Source organism: Stegodyphus dumicola, chromosome 1 (genome assembly GCF_044657685.1).
Source record: "Stegodyphus dumicola isolate Sdum_Otavi_A_Nest chromosome 1, ASM4465768v1".
NCBI classification, from domain to species: domain Eukaryota; kingdom Metazoa; phylum Arthropoda; class Arachnida; order Araneae; family Eresidae; genus Stegodyphus; species Stegodyphus dumicola.
Genome location: NC_140768.1, coordinates 161,737,088 through 161,759,671, shown reverse-complemented (window position 1 = coordinate 161,759,671; position 22,584 = coordinate 161,737,088). Strand labels below are relative to the sequence as shown.

At 31.0% G+C, this 22,584-nt stretch overlaps 1 protein-coding gene across 4 annotated transcripts in view; it reads right to left on the bottom strand.

Annotated features, from left to right (window-relative positions):
• Window positions 1-1,175: 1,175 nt before the first annotated feature.
• Ku80 (X-ray repair cross-complementing protein 5 Ku80) overlaps window positions 1,176-22,584 on the bottom strand; it is a 98,271-nt gene continuing 76,862 nt past the window's right edge. The window contains exons 9-18 of one of the 4 annotated variants that reach the window (XM_035362812.2): window positions 18,916-18,978; window positions 13,555-13,692; window positions 13,371-13,464; window positions 13,214-13,274; window positions 8,601-8,676; window positions 8,406-8,492; window positions 8,190-8,261; window positions 6,770-7,098; window positions 4,887-4,986; window positions 1,176-1,508 (exon numbers count right to left, since the gene is read on the bottom strand). In XM_035362812.2, the coding sequence (XP_035218703.1) occupies window positions 7,093-7,098; window positions 8,190-8,261; window positions 8,406-8,492; window positions 8,601-8,676; window positions 13,214-13,274; window positions 13,371-13,464; window positions 13,555-13,692; window positions 18,916-18,978 (597 nt within the window). In that variant the 3' untranslated portion in view covers window positions 1,176-1,508; window positions 4,887-4,986; window positions 6,770-7,092. Of the gene's footprint in view, window positions 1,509-4,886; window positions 5,439-6,769; window positions 7,099-8,189; window positions 8,262-8,405; window positions 8,493-8,600; window positions 8,677-13,213; window positions 13,275-13,370; window positions 13,465-13,554; window positions 13,693-18,915; window positions 18,979-22,584 lie in introns of all 4 variants that reach the window. The other 3 variants (XM_035362810.2, XM_035362811.2, XM_035362813.2) reach the window with 3 other exon arrangements.

Sequence of the window (22,584 nt, the reverse complement as noted above, 5' to 3'; positions counted from 1 at the left end):
TTTTGTGTCAAAATTCCTATGTTAAAACAACACTACATATAAATCTAATATATCCTAAGTCGTACTTTTGAGACATGAAAAACACGAGCTAAATTTCGTCAATCACTTGTCGATTTTGTTTTTATGGGACACGAACTAGACTAGGGCTGTGTACCTACCTTTTATTGTGCATAGATTTTGAGTATACTGCGAAGTATTGAATAGTCACACTCAAGTGTATATTGCAAAGAATGCAGTGTTACATTACATTATGCACCATTTCTTGTGTTAACATTTATCATATACAAATGAATTTTAAACTGCTAACATAATAATTAAAAGGGATAATATATATTTTGTATAAATAACATTTAATATTAGTGTAATAGCTTTTCTATTTAATCATAATATCTTCTTGTTACCCTGTGAGGTATATTTCAATTTTATAACAGTTATTTTAAGTTTTTGGCTTTTTTCTGTCTTTCCTAATAGACAAATAATAATCTTTTAATGTTAATATTAACATTTAATAGTAGTGTAATTTTAAATTTATGTAAAATATTTTCAAGGATGTAGGCAATATTAATTGAAGAAACTACATAACTGAAAAATAATACATATAATTTCACTAAAACTAATTAAAGTAAAAAGAACAAACGAAAAAAGACTTATGTGGTCAAAAACTTTGCACTTTGTGCTGCAAAATTTAGAAAAAATAAGGAAAATAATAAGGTAATAACAGCTTAGAGAGATGTAGTCCAAAGGCAAACACATGCTATTCGGGAATCCTTACACTTTCTGGTGAAGTCAATTAAACTTGACGTGGATACTACCGTACTTCTCATTTGCATTTAACGCGATTCTAAAAACACATTCTGGTTTTAGGGAGTTGCAAGCTGAAGTTAGGAGAGGCATAAACTTAAAATAACTGTTATAACAACTTGTCCTGTAATGGAATGACGGATGCATCTGATGTATTTTTGAGAAAATGGTAAAGTGCTCTATGAGCAATCGCTTAATAAATTAGTATACTACAGCGTGAGTGAAATATCGCTGAGAATTTATTTTCCTTTAAAGAATGAAAAAGAGGAGGAAAGAACAACATATTAATGATTTTGCTTGGTGTTTTGACACTTATTTTCCAAACATTAGAATAAATGTTAAAAGAACACACAAAAGGGTGAAAAAAATTCAAGCATATTTAAAAAAAAATTTATTTACAAAATTATTAACACAATTACTCATATACAAATTAACAGGGTGTTCCAATGAGAATGAAATAAAATTTTTAGGTAAATATACATTGAGTCCACCAGTTGACAAACATATAGCACTACCAAACATTGGTAGCATTACCTTTCATTTCAGTTCAATTCCCAGAGAAATGTGTTGACTATATTGAATTTTATTTAGTCTTTTCGTTTGGATAAGTTTTTATCTGAAAGTTTTCTCCAAAAGGCACTCCTCGCAGCCCTTATGAGCTTCGCCATTATCAACCAATTATTATATAATGAAAGAAAAGCACAGGACTATAAAGAAAGAAATATGAAATAAAATGCTGATGTAATTTACAATTTTATACAAATTGATGTAACAAAGGCAACATTATAAAGTAACCTACACTGTTTTATTATTTTTTCAAATTTAAGACAAACTATACTAATTCATTCTGCAGTAACTAGTATATTACATCATCTTAATTAGAAATATCATCCCTTAATTATTACCTCTTGTAGTTTTTTCGTAAATATTTTTAACTTTTGCAAGCACGTTTGTAACGATATGTTTAAAGTTTAACCCTTTGACGGGCAGTGGGACGCCAGGTGTCTCACCTCTTTCATTAGTTTTTATCTCCAAGACAAAAGCTGCAAAATTCTTTTTAAAATACATACAATTACACCTTTTAGTTTTCTAAATATATAACAGATGGCAAATTATTATTTGAATTCATATATATTAATTAAAAATGGTTGAAATTAAAAGGTGGGCGCATAGAAAAAATGCTGCTAGTCAGTGGCAGCACTGTTAAATTTTTTTTAATTCAAGTATTATGTTCATTTCATGTATGGATATTGCAAATTTATGTTTTTTTTAATAAATTGCAGTAATGTTAGAACTTGAAAAAGATTAGCATTTTTTGTGAAAGAAATAAAAATAAAACCCTGTAACATGAAATATCATTGAATACTGAATGGATATGTATTTAGCTGTGAGTCACTATTGAAAAATATCCTGAGCAGATGTAAGAAAGGTAAAAAATAATTTTTGAGAGCTATATTCATATCTAGATTTAATAACTATCTTAGAAAAGGAAGAAGACACATAGTGAAATGGAGAATTCCTTCCCATTAAATACGGCCATTACATTATTATCACCAGCAGCAAATATGAAACATTTCTTCTCCATAAATTATCCCCACAGCTATTGAACTCATTTTTGTCAAAAAGAAATTACTTTAAAATTAATAATGAAGTTTTTAATAAACTGCATATACTAGCAGTCGTTTAAATAAAAGTAGTAATAGCAAGATAGTAGAAAGGTTGCTAATGTGCAAGAGGCAGTAGTGGTTGAACCAAGGTAGCTCAACAAGTTGTTTTTATTTTGTTTGAAACCTTGATGTGCAGTATCATACAGAAAAGTGAGCTGAGATGAATGATAAACTTAAACAAAATAGTATCCTCAGTTTTTATGTAATTACATAATGAACTTTATATCAGTGTACGGAATTTGAATTCAGGTAGGAATCGTACCTAAACACGTATTTTTATAAGCGGATGTTACAGGACACAAATCATGAAGGTAAATGATCATGCAACAGCTATGCAGTTCACTGGATACGAGGAACCACATACAGAACATCACAATGGGAACAAAGCACAATAATATGACATAATAAATAGCTTATGGAAATAAGGAACTATCTGCCCACATCACAGTCCATAAATACTTATGATGCAACAAGGCTGAGTTTCCAAAGTTTTACCGATAGAATGTAAAACTCAAGGGATTGGCCTATTCTAGAAGGATGTGCTATGGCACAAGAAGTAAAATAAAAAGTTGCTCAATGTTATTGTATTTAGAAAGGAAGTATGAAGCTAGGGTCCTAAATTTTTGTCAACAGAATGCAAAACTCTGTGAAACCCACTGCATGTGAAGAAAAGTCAAAAATCTCTTAATTAGACTGCTTTAGTGAGAAAATGTAATATAATTACTTCGGACTAGTATAGCAATGCAAATGCATGAAAATGGCTCCTTTTCCTAAAGCACACAGTATCACTGGGTAAGAAATGTGAACTTTATTTTATTTTTTTGGTATATAATAGCATTTAAGTGCAGCTGTATCGGTTACCATGGTTCGAAATACAGGAGATTGTGTGAAATCATTGGAAAGTCCTGGATTTCAGTTAAATCCAAATAGCCTACAAAGTATACAGATAATAGGGTTCTCCTGCATTACACTGCAATCCTGCATATCTCCAATGTTAAATGTATTAAATTGTGAAGGAATGTTTTGCGCATTCAGCCTACTATCTGGATCACTCTTTTGTGACTATCATAATTTTTATATAATTAAATAAAAAAAATACTGGCTAGAAAGATAAATCATAGTCATTTTTCAGTCATGCCATATGTTCACTATTTTCAAGATTAGATGTGTGATGATTTTCAGCTTTAGTTTATTCAAATTCGTCATCTCCTCACTGATACTTTTTTTTTTTTTTTGAATGAAACAAGATAGTGCAAATAAAAACACAACCACCAAGGCAAAACTTATATATAAAGAATTAGCGAGCAATGAGCCAAATGAGCTGGCTACAGCCAAAGCCAAATTTAAATTTGTAAGTTTTATGTACCCCTAAAAAGCAAATGTATGAAAACATTTCAGTATGAAAGAAATTAGTTCATTCTTTCGAAGCAGCAGTCAATTTGTAAATAATTTTACTGCTGAACGAGGAAACAAAAATTGTTGACACTTCAGGTTAATAGATATGATGTCACAATTTAAATTTAATGTAATATAACACTTTCTCAATATATACCAACCTGAAATAAAAAAAGTTGCCAACACCAGCTATTTATTTAAAATGTGAACCATTAATGAACACTTTTCGACAAACAGTGACGTCGCATGCTATTGCATGCTTTCTTCAACGTCAGAATATAACCTCATATAATAATAAGTTTAACATTTGGTAATATTATTTTTTTTTCATATTTTGTAAAACTTTCAAATTTTTGATTAACAAACTCTACAATTTGAAAGCCAGCAGTGACGACACTTCTCGAAATAAAGCAGATTTTTATCTCCAGCGTGCAAGACTGTTGCCACTCAGAAAAATTAGGGCAAAAACTAGTGTTTTCAGAGTTTTTAAATTAATATCTCCAGTAACCAAAGTCGTACAAAGATGAGAATGATCGAAATGGCATTCCATGAATTTTTGGAATCCGGGGGTACCTGTCTCGAAATTCAAGTCCCCACCGTTCCGGAGGAGATAATGCCACAAACAGACGTGCACAAATTTAATTAGTATAGATACTGATATAGAAAGCTAAATTTAGAAATATGAGGTGTACAATATTTGAGCAATATTCATTATCAACAGACAATAATACTAATAATATTAACAAAAGTTTCTAAACAAAAAGCCCCATTAATAAATCTGCTAGACGTACAGATTCAATATGCAGAAAAGGCACCTACAAACATATTGCATGGTTACAAAATATTTGTTTTTCACCTCTAGCAAACATTAACAAGACTAGCAGAAAACAACAACAAAAAACATATATATATATCTACTGAAAAAGTATATAAAAAACAAAAATGAAAGGATGAAATTTAGCTTTCCTTAGTACAAGCTAATAAAAACAAAAATACAGAAATTAACAAATAGATTCATCTTACTTCAGTGACTTTATCACTAACAGGGCTAATGAAACACTAGAATTTAGCAGCAGGGGTATTGTCAGAGATCTTCAATTTCTAATTTAGGTTCTTGTGCTGCCTATGAAAAATTATTTGAATAACTATACTAAGATATAAAAAACATAGAGTTAAACAAACAAAAAAAGAAAATACATGTGATTTATTTTGATTAATTGCTTCAGGATTCATAAAAGTGAGTTTAAGATCTGAATTATATTGTTGCATGCATACAAAACAATTTTAATCGTAATAGACTGAATACAAGTCTCATGAAAAGTTCATAAAATTTATTCTTACACAAGAAATAAAACAAAATGCTGAAATTTTTCCTCACAGATATTTGTACAATATCACACAGTAGTTATATTTTAAACTAGTAAAATGTTAAACAGAACACAAATCAAAGCACAGAGAAAGCTAATCCGATCTCCAAATTACAGCAGCTACGTAAACAACTGAAGTGAAATGTTTTTCTCCTGCTTTTTAAATCAGCACTAGAACATTCTGGTAAATTCTATTTTCTCCAGTTTTCTGGAAAGCAAAAGAGTAGAATTATAGTTAGGGCTAACACACAATTTCACTTATTCAATTTAAATATAAATTATGAAATATCTATTTATTAAATGCGCATGCTCCTGTATTTTTACTTTTTTGTCGTAGCATCTCTTAAAACTTGTCATGTGCTGCATTGCACAGGGAAATAAAACAATTTTAATTACAATTCTACTAAAAATAACTAACTAATACAAAATCTGTAATAATATTATATACAGTGTGCTTCAAAGTGTCTCAAGAATGAAAAAAGGAAATTAAGAAAGTCCTTTGCCAAACTGATTCTGGAAGCCTCTTGGGATGATAGGATTGTTTTGAATAAGTCCAGAACATCACCTGTTGAAATATGAAAAAGCTGTAATCCTGCTGAAATCATTTGTCAGAGATTTACTGTTTGTAGTAGACATCGCACAACTCTGTTTCCAAGCATTTTGAATTCATTGTCCATTAAAAAAAAAAAAAAGAGTGACTAAAAACCATTAGTCAGTAAACTGCACAAAGACTCTTAATTTTATGTCTTTTAAAAATGAAGAGAACCGATTTTACCATTTCAAGCATTTTATTACCCTAATTATTTAGAAGTCAATCAACAAAAATCAGCATTATATTTGCAAACCTTAACAGGACTTGTTTCAATGGTTTTACCGAACCATCATCTTCAGCTGCAAAAGCACAAATGAACAAAATAAGATATAATGATTAGATAAGATAAGAAAACCGGGACAAGAGATAAGCTACTGGTGCCATCTATTGATAAAACAAGAAAACTAAAACATAATTTCCTTAAAGATTGAAGGTAAAGATGGATTGGAATTCAGGTCATTAACTAGAACAGAAAGATTTTTTTAAATGTGAAACGTGTCTAAAAAATCCAATTCACCAATGGAATCTTTTTTTTATTTTTTTAAATAATTTTGGCTGCAGAAAAATGGAAAGTATGATTTTCGGACCAACAATGCTGGACAACAGAGGACTTCTGCATTTCCTTTTTCCTAACATACACCTCATGTTCTTTAACAGGAAATTTTAAGGCTCTCTTAGTTTGACCAATGTAAATTAAAGCACACTGGCAAGGAATTCTGTTAATACCCCAGGAATTCATATGTGGAATGGGGTCCTTGAGTATGGAACTCGGAATTTTATTAATAGGAGAATAAATGACCTGGAAGTTAAATTTCTGTAAATTACATGCAATTTTATAGCTAATTGATGGAAAGGAAGGAATGACAACAGAAACAGTTTGACTTCCAAATTAATATTTATTTAGTGTGTTATTTTACCTCAAAAATTTTAGTGAATGACATACTCACAAGCTCAGAAGTGTGTCTCATTGAAAAGAAGGTACGATAGCAGAAACCAGCATTCACTGTTTGACGCATGTTAAAATACAGTCATGCATTCAAATGAAAGATGAATTTTCTAAGGGTCAATGTCAAGATCTTTGCGGTCTACTCTCCACACTATGGCTCTACTGACATCAAGCTGTTGAACTAAGTGTTGAGTTGATGTTGATGCGTCTTTCTCCATTATCATTTTCAAAGATGTGATGGTCTTGGGCAAATGGTTCTTCCCACCACTATTGTTTTGGAAGCAAATATAGTTTTGGCATCCTTGCCATCATTGTGCTCAGCCACTAAACCTGTTCATTCAAATTTCTCAATTATCCACATAAAAAGCATTGACTACAAAAGTACGATCGTTGAATGAATATCAGTTATTTTTAGTGCAAAAAAGAATTTCCTACAAAAACAACTAAGACTAATAAATAAATAAGTGGGCTTTGGGTCCCTCTGGGCATACACAAAAAACATTTTGGTAATACCAGCTCATTGACAAGTTTTTCAAATAATAGATTAGCAAAATGAAACAGCATAGAGATTATGGCCTATTTTCAAATTTAACTTTCATATATTGGCCTAGAAGAAAAGAAAGAAAATTAATGAAAAATTAATATTTAAAGTTTAATTAGAGCAATGTATTGCATAAGAACGACTATAAATACATTTCTACAATTTAAAATATAAAAAAAAAATCAGTTGAAATATTTTTTAGATATAAATTTAGCAAATCAATAAAAATAATTTGTCTTCCACTTCATGCCCAATCTGTTACCTTGAAATTATTTTACCCACAATTAGTTTGTAAATCTGCCTAAAGGGGCAGTACATATTCAGTGACATAGACAAACTAGTCCAGCTAAGCTTGACTACTCTGAATATGTGCTGCCCCTTGAGGCAGATTTACAAACTAATTGTGGGTAAAATAATCTCAAGGTAACAGACCTGATATGAAGTGGAAGACAAATTATTTTTATTGATTTGCTAAAGAAAAAAAAAATTCTGTAATTAATGTTTATCAAGAATATAACACAGTAATAGTTCATATTTAAAATAAATAAACTTCCCTATTTAAAAAAATAAATTAGGTTACAAAACAAAGAGGTTGAATAACATAAAACTTGAAAGGGACGGACATTTTTGCCTACAATCACATTTTTCAAGATTTATATCTAAAAAATTTCAATTCATTTCTTTATAGTTTAAATTGCAGAAACATATTTATAGTCATCTTTATGCAATAAATTGGTCAAATTAAACTTTAAATATTAATTTATCTTGAATTTTCTTTCTTTTCTTATGGGACAGCATATGTAAGCAAAATTTGAAAATGGGCCTTATTCTATTTAAATAAAAAAGATAATTCATGTTTTTTTTTTTTTTTTTTTTGTACCTTTGGCAAACATTCTTTTAATGGAAAAAGAGCCCTGACCTTCTGCATATATGGCTCTGCCTTTTGAAGAACCTAAATGTACCAAATTATACATTACACAAATTGCAAACAAATAAATGAGTTAAGAAAATCTTAAATTTATTACTTGATTCTTAGATATGTATGGATATCAGAATCCCATTTATTAATTTAAAAATGAAATAAATAAATATTTACATTTGGAAGAGGATTTATTATATCTTGTATCTGTGGTGCAATCTCTGGCAAAGGTTTATCTGGATGAAAAGCTCTGTGCTGCAGACACTGAAAAAAGTTCACAAAATAGCTTAGAAATTCAAAGTTTAAAAAACATTAAACGGACGAAAAATCATGAACTTTAAATACTTAAACAAAGCAGATTTTGAACCTCACCTGATAAAGCCGTTGTAAATAAGGATTAACAGTTGTCTTTGGTTTCAAGCTCTCACAAAAACTGCCATCATCCTCTCTAAGAAAAGGCAAAAAAGAAAAAAGAGCACCTAGTTTAAATAAATTACTTTAAATATATAGAAAGTTTATGACAGAAAATTGAAGTTGAATAAGAATACATTTTTACAGATATATTAATACCAGAAACATCCTGAAAGTGAGGTTACGATAGGTATTTTGGACATAGCACTTAAACATTGCATTTAGTGATGAACCTTTTTCACGCAACTGCAATGACCCCTCAGATATCTGTCTACATGGGAGACAAGTTTTTTTAATAATTTGCATAAAATATAAATCTATGCCACTAAGCCATCAAGTCACATTGCTTTGACATCCTTTTCAGTTCAAAATCTGTGGCTAGACACTCATTGTTGGCACTGGCTGCTAACAAAATGTGTTCAGTTCCATGACAGCATATGCATCTACATGGGAACATTTGCAAACTATGTGACGTTAGATTTACAACTATCTACTCTGTAATCTTGAAGTGATCTTCTACCAATAAGCACTTATACAGATAACAGCCAAAGCTAAGGCTAGATAGATAATCTAAAAAAACTAAATTCAGTGGTGCAACAGTCCTAGTGGGGCATGGCCTGCAGTGCCCCGAAATCTGCTTTCTTGACCTTGGAGCCCGAAGTGTGTCAGCATATGCTCTGGACAAATGGTCAGCTTCTTGCAGGAACCCAGGTGTTTGGTCCCCAAGTGAACTTGATACTCATTTTATTGACCCGCTCAAGGGAAGAAAGGCTAAGTCGATCTTGCCCAGTCCGGGGATCGAACCCCGGACCTGTGGTGCAGCTGTGCTATGCGCTAGCCACTGCAAGATAGATAATCAGAAGCTTATCTGGGGTTCATTTTAGATCCTGAATTTACAAGTCAGAAATATATTGAGCATATTGCTTTCAAACGTAGAAAACAGCTGAAAATTCTTGAATGCATTGCATGTAGGGATTAGGGAGCTCATGCTGTTACTTATAGATCCATGTATTTAGCATTCATCTGGCCTAGTCTTGAGTTTGGATTCCCAGTTTACTGCTGTGCTTCTGAGACCAATCTGAAGAAATAAGAACAAATCCAATTAAGCGCTGGAGACATCATTACTGGTCTGAGGAAGAGCTGTCCTTCAGAAATTGCCCTTTTTGAGGCTAATCTGCAACCTCTTCATTTTAGAAGAACAGGCTGGCCTTATGAAACATTATGCCAAACTTTCTAATTATGGCCAACACAACAAAACATCAGCATACTTTAAGTAAGGAAACCATTAAAGATTAAAGAAAAACAGTGACATCACGTCTCAGCATTTACCTTACTGTAACACTGAATCCTACTCTCTACAACACTGCTTGAATCCCTTGGAGAGACTCTCACTTTCACTTTAATTTTTTTTCTTCAGCTAACAAGATATTATCATTAGCCACCTTAACCATTTGAGAGGCACACTGAAAGTTTTTCAGCCTTTAATGAAATTAAATGATAACTAGTACCTTTGAGCTTCATAAATGATGTGATTCTAAATGTATAAATATACTAATTAAATGCTAAAAATGTAAAATTTATAACATTCCATCTTCATATTTTAATCAAAAGTGGTATGTAGAAGTTATGTAAAATATATGTTATTACTCACATATTCACACAGCTTTATAAATTATGAAGCTTTTGAAAGCATGAGATGCCTCTCTGATAATTACATAATGGTACAATGTAAAAAGGCACAGCTCTATCTTTGGAAAAAGAGACTAAAAGAATGAAAAGTTCTTGCTCAATCTTTTATTTATTTTTCTTCTCTGAAAGGAAAAGGCAATACCTTCTCCCCATACTTATAACACACTCTCCCTCTTGCATAATCCAGAGATCACATTACACCCTAGAAATTAGAAAATACATAGAAAAATTTCAGCTCTAAGATCGTATTATAGATCCCATCACACCTTAGCAATCACAAAATACATTCAAATAGCCCTAAGATCACATTACGCACTTTAGCAAACAGAAAATACATAGGAATGTTCTAGCACTAAGAGGGTAGTGTTTTCGGTGGAAACCCATATGGTGAATTATAAAAAAAAATGCAAAATTTATTACTGATTTCCCTCGATATTACTATTTTTACAAATAAAAGTATATGTAAATAAAAATTAATAAGTTATACTTGGGTAACGAGATGCAAATTTTTATGGAGTTAATGAGAAAAATTGAATTTTTTTATCTTTGTTCGAAGTTTAAGCATGCATAAATTGATACAGAAAAAAAGCTCTGTTTTGTGCTGCCATCTGTTGGTTCTTTTGAGTGTCAAAAGCATATTAAGATAGTAAAACCACAGGTACAGGTAAAAGTGTTGGAAACACCAGAACTTCATAAAAGATTGCAGAACTTCATAAAAGATTGCACAGGTATAGCTCCCAATTACTAACCGAATAGAGCAAGGAGGGAAGGACAGAAGAAGAATAAAGCTGACGATAGTTCTCTAGAGGGAGATTTAGGAGTTTATTATTAAGAGAGGATGACAGAAAGGGAGAAAATTTATTCAACAAAATAATCTTTGTTCAGTTGAATCATCATATATATTATCTTTTGCTAGAATAACATCTAGAATGTTTTCTAAAGTGATCTTTGTAACATTTTTGTCATTATTTTCCATATTAGTGACTGTAAGTTGTGTTGGGTGGAAGATTTTGTTGGTTGCAATTTTGTACGATGAGCCATGTATATCCTGGTTGTTTGAACAATAGTTGTTAACTTTGCAGAAAAAAAAGAAAGAAAAAAAACTGCACAACTCAGAAACAAAATTCTTAACAGGTGGTTTCAAAGGTTGACTCTGCCCCGCAAAGGGTTAAACAGATGGCCTTGGAAATCATACATAACATATTAGTCACTGATGGTAACAAATTTGCTGACAATGCAGGCAGCAGATTTCATACCGAGACTCCTTGGGAAAAAACGACTTTTTGCAATGCAATCCAGAATTCAGTTCAATTTTCAAAAATGAATTAATAGCAATTGACATGGAACTCGAAGTTATTCTAGCCGTAAAGAAATTTTGCAATCTATGGGTCTTATCTGATTGCTGTAGTTCCTTACAACATTTTAGCAACTGGATCTTGGTAATAAAGCCATTGTTTCCATCCTAATTAGGTTAAAGTGACTTTGTTGGCATCATGATGTCCATTTCAAGTGGATTCCATGTCGTGTAGACATTTCTGACAATGAAACAATGGACAAAATGGACAATGGCAAAGGGTTGTACTCATTTTATTCCCACCTCCTATGGCCTTACTTCTTTTGAAGCTATTCTTCCTGAAAAAGGTCACAAAATATATGAAGTGATTGGTGCCCTCCATTCATTACCAGGCTGGAAACGGCTCTAAACTTTGCATGTGACAGGACCTTGCGAACTGCACTTTCATGACTAATCATATGAGCACTTGGCACTTGAGTGAGATCTGAATGCCTCTATCGACACCTGCACCAAGTGTCATGAACATCAGATTTCAGCCAAACACATGTTGTATTGTTTAGGTCTCTCAAAAGAAGACATATTTTCAATCCTCTTCTTGTTTTCGATTTTCTTGGTGTCGTGGACTTTTGGATCTCGTTTGACTTAGTCAGACTTTTGGAGAATAAGCGACAACAGTCCTGATCTGAGCTAAAGAAATCATCACCCTTTCACAGCCCTGAAGGAACAGCTTATGGGTCACAGATTTTGGAATGACAAACATGCTAAAACAACAGTAACACAATTGAGGCATCCAGGATTTTCTTTTAACCCAGTAACCAGTTTAGCAACAGACACCAAATAGCTAACTTAAATCATGATTTAAACATTATGGTGACTAAGCAGAAAAATCAAGTGTCCATCATAAATATAACACATTGTACACTATGCCCAAATAAATTTTGCTCTTAAGTAATAGCCCTCACAAAGTTTTGGGATGATCTCCTTAACCCCTTCCCATGCAATTTACCTCACCGAAACTTGGGCTCAAGTGTTATGGGTAAGCTCATGGTAAACAAGCCAAACTGATGCTTGAGAACAGTTAAGAATACGACCTGAAATGTAAATGCCTGTGTTGTGCGATATTGCTGGCATGGAAGTAAACTTTAATACGTCTGCCTTTCATAGATATTATAAATATATTTTGTAACAAATAAGAGTTTCAAAATCATATTTCATTAATGAACAACACTTCAAGTAAGTAAACTTTAATTCTTAGTGGATGTAAACTTCAATCTTCCTGCTTTTTGCAGATATTATAAATATATTATACTTTGTAGGGGTTTATTAAATTTTACTAACTAAACTGTTTTGTAACAGCAATTATGGTGACTAACTCTTGTGGTGTACTGATCGAAATAACATTTCATTATGACCATGAAATTACAATGTTAATGTTCACAAGCCTGGCTTGTGATGTTTATGTTTGGCCTAGCTTTCTTTTCACAAGCCTGGCTCCTGATGTTTATGTTTGGGACAAAAATCTAAGTCAAAGGGGTTAATATAATCATAAATAAGAACTTCAAAATGAAAAATACATGGGAATTATTCTTACACAGATGCAGCACTCAAATCCATTGATGTAATTAAACCATCCACAGCATTAAGCTGTTCATCTGAAAATGTCACCAAAATTAGCTATAATTTTACAGAATAATACTCAAATTTAAAAAAAAAAAAAAATAAATAAGTAAATTATAAGTAAATTATACCTGTAGGATAAAAATCTGTGTTTTCTTGCTTTAAGGGAGTGAATATAAAATGCCTCATATCTTCCATAAATGGAAGGGCAATGAATATGAGACACTGCAAAAACAAAAGATCACAAGCACCTAAAGATATATTAATGAATTACTTAATCACACATCAGAATTGTAATTATGAAATAAAAGTTACCTCATAATTTGGCTTGATTTTGGGATACAAGAATCCGATCTTGGGTGCCGAGCGAGGCGAATACACATAACGAACAATAGCAACCATATTCGTATCATGCAATGCTTGTATGAATGGAGCTAATATAACACCTGCCAGCTATGTCAAAATTTAAAATAAAAAGTTAAATACACAAGAAATGATCAAAATGTTCATAAATATTTTAATTCAAACATATTTAATTTACTGCAACATGCAAATACAGGTATTCTTCCCATAACATGATAGATAGGTTCCTAGAAAATAATGTGTTATGTGAAACTGTTATATGAGACTAACAAGCAATATAAAACAGAGTGATGCATTCTGAAAACTTTACACACACAAAAAAAGGGGGGGAGAGAGAAAGTTTTCAGATTTTACATTATGCCCAAAGGGTCCTTTCTTTTTAACATTTTGTGTGTTACACTTATTTATTAAATATCATATTCTTCACACTTAACCATAAAATTCGGTTCAACAGGAATATCGCAAAATAATTTTAAAATGAGCATATCTTTAGAATTTCAGATACACACGCATGCACTGGAGATAAAGATGCCCCCCCCCTGTACAGTGTTGGCATTGCTCACTTTGAAATCGTTTAGTTTGTAAATAAAAAATTCATTAAAGTTTTACAAAATATGAAATTGATAATAAAACAAATTCCAAATTTGAACTTCCAGATACCGATATTCAGGTGGAAACGCACATAATTCAAAATTTGATGGCTCTAGATACCATTGTTTTGTCACAATGCGAGAAACATACATACATTTATGTAGATTCTTCATTATTTAATTTCTTTAAATATAACGCAGGGCGATAATATTGGGCTAATGCCCCCTTTGGACTAAAAAAAGAAGAAAAAAAAAAGGGGGGGAAATTTTTTTCTTTTTATAGTTGCTTTATTTAAATTTAGACTTTATGCAATGTCAGATGTATTTTCTCCTTTTAAAAAGGAATCAAAATCTGTAATGTCATCTCCAAAGAAATAAATTTCCTTTTAAAAGTTGTTTTTTTACTTTCAGACATAGTTTGGAATGAAATGTAATTTCGCGATAATTACTCTGGGAAATAATAAAGCACAGACACACATACACCCAAGTTTGTTTACTATATCTTCTGGAGTTATTCTTTTAAAAAAACACAATTGTGTAATTTATGCAATCTATCAACTTAACACTTGGAGCACAAGATACATAAATAAATGATAGGCACAACTCAATGTAAAACGGATTTCGATGTCAGAGAATATGGGTATTCCTGGAATTTATTTTATTTCTGAGTGTATGAATAAACAAGTTGTCATTATGCGCCACTATACAGGATGGCATAATATGTAACTTAATTTTATAAATGTTTGTCATGTAACTGAAGTATGTACATACATGACGGATTAACACATATTTATTAATGTTCTAGAATGAAATCGTGTTGCTGTGATATACAAAGGTTTCTGTATAAGTTTCTTATTATGTTATAAGAGTGAAATTGTGTTATAAGAGCACACACTTTTGAAAATAAAAATTCTTACATATAAACTTTTTTGGGGGGTTTGTTTAATTTATGGCATATCCTGATATAAAAAATTACTGAATTAAAATATGAATGGCAAATAAAAAAAATAAAAAAATACAAGATGTAAATTAATGATAAAAAAATTTTTCTCTACAGTACACTAAAATTGAACATCTAATATTTTATGCATATGCATGCAATATTAAATATATTGATTAAAAGTGTTTAGTTTAAGCCACAGAATGTCTTATTATTTACATACAATGAAACTTTTTAGAAATTTCATTTACTTCTTATTAGTAATACTTTTAATACATACACAGATAATATACCTATTTTAATAAAAAGAAATTAATAACTGCCAAAATTTAATCGATGAAATACCTAGCTTTACTCCTTTGTTTCTCATCAGCATTCATTTCAACATTAGTTGACAATTTGAAACTGCAATTAAAATATCAATTTTTAGTTGTTTATCATGAAGGTGATTTTAATATTCCCCTTTTAAAAAGTTTCACTTCAGAAAAGAGTTGTTAACACACACAATTTAGAAAAATGAAACTCTACTATATCTTCTGGAGTGAGCAGTCACGGATGAAAATTTATCAGTGGGAAATTAACTTTTATAAAAGTCAGTACCATTATGCTTTTGGTTCAACACTGCTTCATAAATCAATCATACTTTCCTTTTAAATTCTTTCAGAATATTTTCAACACCTACTTTGAAGAAGGATTAAAAAAAATCAAAATTATTATTATTTTCATATAATTTTTTTTTGGGGGGGAATAGGTGTCAATCCCAGCAAATGGACAGGATGCATGGGCCTTTTTTATGGTTTTTCTATTTGTAATGTGAATGAGAAAAAGTTTCCCTCAGAAGATCCTTCACAAAGGTGTCTCTCCCCTTAGGCAGGTCACCTTATATGCTCTGCCATAATCAAAACCAAACTTTGCATAACTTCTGTACTTCCTCCATGTTTGGTTTGGTTTCAGCTGGATCCTCCCTCAATTTGAAAAATGAGACATGCTTAGTTTCAAATTCATTTATTTATTTGCTGGGAATTCTGACATAAATGCTATCTCACAAATCCAGTCTGCCATGAAATTCCGGAATGGATTACTTTCCACTTCCAAGTTTAATTGAGTATTGCTATTGAAATTGTATACATATTTAAACATAGATGAATAGCAGAGTTTAACATGAAAAATGATATGCCATTTGTTTTCCATGACACAATCCTTTAATAAAGGATTAGTTATATTAAATCCTTTAATAAAGTTTACATTTGCAAAAACTGGTGAAAAATAATCACTTCACATCCTGTTTAACCATTTATATCGCTGGATAATCATCCCGACAGGCCAATGTTCACAGCAGATATTTCATTTACTGTTATCCCACTGATTTTTCTTTAAAATATTTAATTAATTAATAACAACTACCAATTAATTATCTCCCTTTTCTGTTTATAACTCCACAATTACCAACCTTGAAATATGAAAATGTGCCAAATTTTACATTTTATGTTCTTTGGCTAATTCAATTTTGTAATTTTCTTATACTTTTGCAATAAAAAAGTTCTGAGTAAGAAAAACAAGCATTATTTATCAATGTATTTTTAAATATGATGAAAAAATTAATAATTAATATATATATAATTTTGTGGACAAATTTAGTAATGTACAATTTATTGATGTAAAACAAAATCAAATACAAGTATCAATTGGTTATACATTGCTTGAATCTTCATGAAAAGTTAATTCTCACAAAAGAGTAAGATAATTCAGCTCAAAGAATTGTCAGTAAGGAAAAAATAAGCTGAAAATCACTGGTATTGGGGGAACAGAATGTGAAAAATTTAAGTTTTATCAATAAAAATTTTTTTTTATTGCTGAGAAACATTTTTTCTACTTATTAGCAGTTTTCCTTTGTAAAGGCTAAAAATTAAAAACCAAGATTTGATGGGAGAGAGAGGTTATGGCGCAAAACCAAAGATGATTATACTGCGCCAAACACGAGATGGGATGATTACAATTGATGAAATTGAAATACGATAAATAAAACAAGTGCAGCCAAGATTTGATGATATAACAGGATATCCACAGATGTGATGTAGTTCTTTTAAAAAAGGAACTTAAGATATTTATTCTTCAGTGGTACTAAAATTATATAAAAAAATAATAAATAAATTAAAAAAAAAAAAAACTGAAAGTTTTCATTATGCTCCAAAGAGGCTTTTTTTTAACATTTAGTGTGCTACATTTATTTATTGAATATCGTGTTCTTCGCACCTAAACCATAAAATTCAAGTCAACGGCAATATCACAAAATAATTTTTAAATGAGCATTTCTTTAGAATTTCCAATACACAGTTTCTTTCGCTGAACTTTTTTTTTTTTTTTTTTTTTTTGATACACTGTTACCATTGCTTGAGTTTGTTAATAAAAAATTCGTTGAAGTACTACAAAATATGAAATTAATAATAAAACAAATTCCAAATTAGGGCTTCCAGATGACCATTCAGTGGAGGATTATGTTATTCAAAATTGAATGGCTCTAGGTACTGTTGTTTTATCACAATGTGAGAAATATACACACATTTTTGCAGATTCTTCATTATTTAATTTCTTTAAATACAACACAGGGCAATAATATTTGGTGGCAACAGTTTGAAAAGTGAATCAAAATGCCAAAACGAAATCAATAGCTCTTCTGGGCTACTAATGCCCTGTGGACTTAAATACTCGAAGGTAGTTTTTTGACAATTACAACAAGTTATGCAGTATTATTAAATGACACTTTAACCGAAAGCCATAAATTTACCCCTAAAAATGTCCAAAATTTTACAAAATACCATAAATTCTTTTAGCAATTTTAAAACATAATACATTAATTTTTTAAACTGTATCTCTTGTCCCAACACAATTTAATCAGACAGTGTTTTTATGCATTATGCTGTATATATGCAGATTTTTGTACAAACAATGATATGCAATAGAGAGCAACTTCGTGTACCTTTGGGAAGTGACTTTTTGTCTATATTTTGGAATATGATTACTTTGCAGTGCACTTCTACAGAAATTCTAAGAAACTGACATAAAAATTATTTATGTGTAATCTGACAATTAGAAATAAAAAATAATAGCAAAAAATCAAAAATCTGTATATTTATTTGACATTTGCAGAAAAAATATAATACTCAGAAAAATCTTAAAAAAAAAAAAAAAAAAAAAAAAAAAAAAAATTGTGAAAATAATTGCAGAAATTCGTGCTATAAAAAAGTTACTACTCTAATGATGAAAAATAGATTTCACAAAGTTAACACTGCACAACACATTCTAATTTTAAGAGCAAATGAAAAATATAAGGAAAGTAAATTCTAGGAAAAATATGCTCATTTTAATCTCAAGTAAAATGAATATTTTAATATTGCATGAATCTTCAAATACCAATACTGGTGCATTATGCATTATTTTTTACCTATCATTAGCTGACCTCTGAAAAAGATACCTTGCCAGTTCATACTCACTCTTTCTTTCAGTGTCAATTCGCATGTATCAAAATATTTTAAAAGCATCATAAATATAGCTATTATTTAAAAATTACTACATCTAATTATCAAATCTTTATAATCATATCTACATCATTCTGAAAATGATAATCTATCTACATCATACCGAAATCATTTTATATCTTTTCCTTTGGGGGGGGGATTTCTGTCCTAGCAATCTTCCACAGGAAAACAAATCCTAGTTTAAACAAAATACTTAACTTATTTTCTTTAAGGAAAATTTCAGTAATTTCACGAAAAGGTCACATACCTCTCGATTCTTTTGACCAAAGACGTACATGGATTTGTCTCCAATATAATGAAACCTCAAAATCTGAAACAAAACGCTTAAGAATATTCAATCATGAAATATTCATTTCATTCATTCATAACTCATACAAAAAAGTCATATTAAGAAAAAATATCATACAAGAATAATGATATTCCTTTACAGACAGTACTAGATGAGAAAAACCATTAAATATACCTAAGTTTTGGTAAATTATTTAGTAACATGAATCAAAAAAGTAATTTTGAAATTGATACCAAAATTAAATAAATAACCTGCAACACAACCTTTTCAAACGAACATTTTTAACATCATAACTTTTAAATCCTAAAAACATACTCAGCAGCAGTATAACCCATCCTACAGCTCTGCAAATACGTCATTGCTAGTTTTCTATAAAAAAGAGGCGACAGGATTTTTGAGGTCCCAAAATTTTGCTCTTTATTCAAATACAAGAAACAAAGAAATAGCAGTTAACTATTATCCTGCTTTACAAAGTTTAAATTTACCTCTTAAGGATCATAATATAAGGCGAGTTCTCATAATATAAGGCTTATCCATTACTAGCCCTAAATCACACTGTTAGGCAACAATTTTTGTTTTTCAAAGATAGCTAATGAAAAAATATTTAAGTATTTTAAAACTAAACTAAGCTAAATTAAAGATAAAAGCTGTTTTTACATTTTCGTTTAGAATGGAAGCATGTAGCACAACATCATTTTTAGTAATAGCCATCTGATTTGCAAATGTTACATGAAATTATTCTCCACAGTCAAATTCCAAAGCTATTGGAACCCATCAGTCTCTGTGAATATTAGGAAGTTCATATGAAACTGGTCATAGCAGCATAGCAATAAGTAGTTAAGATGTCTGATAAGCAAAAAGTAGTTAAGACTTTTACAAACACAAAGCATTAAAATATTTTTTATGCCCCCTCCCTACAAATTTATCCTTGAACTCCCCATTCCTTCCTTCTCAGTCTCAGTTTAGCTGCACCATATATTCCATGATAAATCCAGCTCAGGGTAATTTACATGTCGGGCAGAAGTAGTCATTTATTTAAAAACTAGCTGCTACGCAGCCAGCCTCCGTGTGGCTTTTAAATGCACCAGGAAAATGCCTAAAGGGAACACCAAACATTAAATTTAAAAACTGCACAGAGTTTCACCCTGCAGAACAACTTTATAAAACAGCAATAACAAAAATAAAAAGTATTATGTATACATAAAAATTACAATGAAATCAGCAATATCCCTTAACACAATTATTCATTATCCTAATAAATAGTGTATTTGACATATAAGACACTTTTTTTCCTAAATTTGATCTCAAAAAAGTTACCTGCGTCTTATATGTGAAGGACACAGTCTTATACGTGAAGGTAATTGCATTCAATAATTGTTTATTTGGCTTTTACGAAACGTGAGAACTAAAAGAAACCAAGCTGTTGAAACTTTTTTTCCTTGTGTGTGGCCGTCTAAATAAGAGTGCGTCTTATATGCCGTCAAATATGGTAAATTAACCACCTTTCCATTGCAAAATCTTAAGAATTCAAACGGTATAATGGAAGTTAAAAACTTTTCTTTCCTAAAAAAAAAAAATCATGCAAAACTTTTTATATAACTAAAATTATATAGAATTAAAACATAATATAAAAAAAATACAATGAAGTAAGCAAAAAATCTCATATTTTCAAGAGAAAACAGTCAGCAGTCCAATATCCAAAGCAATGAATGAAAAATGTTGCCAAAACCACATTTCTAAAAGAATGAAACTATATCATCAGAAATCAATAACCAATCAAAATTGTGCTTTGTGGATGACACAATTCAAAATATACAAACTTCTTTGAAATTAGCTAATAAAGAGAGAGGGGGCGAAGGAAATTTTTTCTGTTGTGCCTCGCGAGACACATGCATGTCAGAATAAGAAGATTGTGATGTGCATGTTGCAAGTATAATTAATTATATTTTATCGCATATTTTCAGCAGTCAGCAGTCTAGCATACAAAGCATTGAATGAAAACTGTTGCCAAAATCACATTTCTAAAAGAATGAAACTATTCAAAATGATAAATTTCATCAAAAGAGAGAAAATTTATTTAAAAAAAAAAAAAAAAATCTGATTCAAATTTTGAAAAAAATCTCTTAGAGGTGCACTGGCTCTTGTCTAGATGCACCTATGTACAGAGGCGTAGCTAGGGTTTTCAGTGCCCGGGGACAACTTGAGATTTCGCACCCCTTTCTGTTTGCCATGAATGGAAAACACTTTATTCTAAAATTTCGTAGAATCTATTTGGCGCCCCCTGGATGCTGTGCCCGGGGACAGATGTCCCTCCTTGCCCCACCCTAGCTATGGCACTGTCTATGTACCAAATTTCATAGCCCTGGATCTATTAGCTTACGCACAGCATGAATGAAAGACACACAGACTCTTTCTTTTATTATATGTAGAGATGTGGTGAGGTCAGAACTGCATAGATGATGTGAATGATAAATCTGTCCTAAAGCACATAGCGACAATGATCCAATTTTTGACAATGGATGATACAACTCCTAGCATCACTAATCAGCACATGGAAACTGTTTATCATGGAATACATGTTTATTATATACAAAAATGTATGCCTTTTGATTCAGTTTATCATCATTACATATACACATAAGCTGCATAAACTCTATACAGCAATATTCCTCATAGCACATGTATGTAAAAATTGAAAAATGATGCATCTAAAACCAGTTCTTGGGAAAGGGGAGGAAGGAAACATGAATAAAATATATTTCATCATATATAGTGCATAAAAAATAAATTTTACTTTATGCATGAAAAATATCACATACAGTTGAACACAGATTGAGCATAAGTATGCTTATGTCATAAATATTTTATTGTGTTTTGGTTATGACACACAACAAGAATAAACAGTATATTTATATAGCTATAATTTTATGAACATTTACAAACAAAAACATATTAAGAGTGGAAATGAGAAAATATTAACATTTAAAAAAAAAAATTACGTACAGAATTAAGCGTGCACTCGGAAACATAAAAACTACTACCGAAGACATTTTACGGGCAATAACTGACATTTTAAAATTTTGTCTTTGTTATTTTAAAATGCATCTAAAAAAACAGCTACCATCTTAGAATGTGTATTATATTCAAAGGTATCCCAGTTTCACATTTTAAAACTTACATCTATATTTGATAAAGATACATATGCTGCGAACTACAAAAATAAAAGGCACATACGAGGGCTGTTCAGAAACTATCGCGACTGATTTATTATGCAAAACAGGTTTTGAGTTAATCTTCTTCGAAATATGCTCCATTGGTAGTAACACACTTGGCCCAACGATGTTTCCAGTCCTTGAAACATTTCTGGAACTTCGACTTTGAGATGGCCTTAAGCTGCTGCATTGAATTCTGTTTTATGATCTCAATGTCCTGAAACTGGTGTCCTTTTAAGATGTTCTTGATCTTGGGAAAGAGGAAGAAATCTGGAGGTGACATGTCTGGTGAATAGGGAGGAGATGTTCTACTTGGATTGTTCCGTGTTTTGCCAGGAACTGCTGCACAAGATTGCTGGTGTGTGCTGGGGCTCTGTGATGATGAAGAATCCAGCAAGAGGTCGCCCACAACACC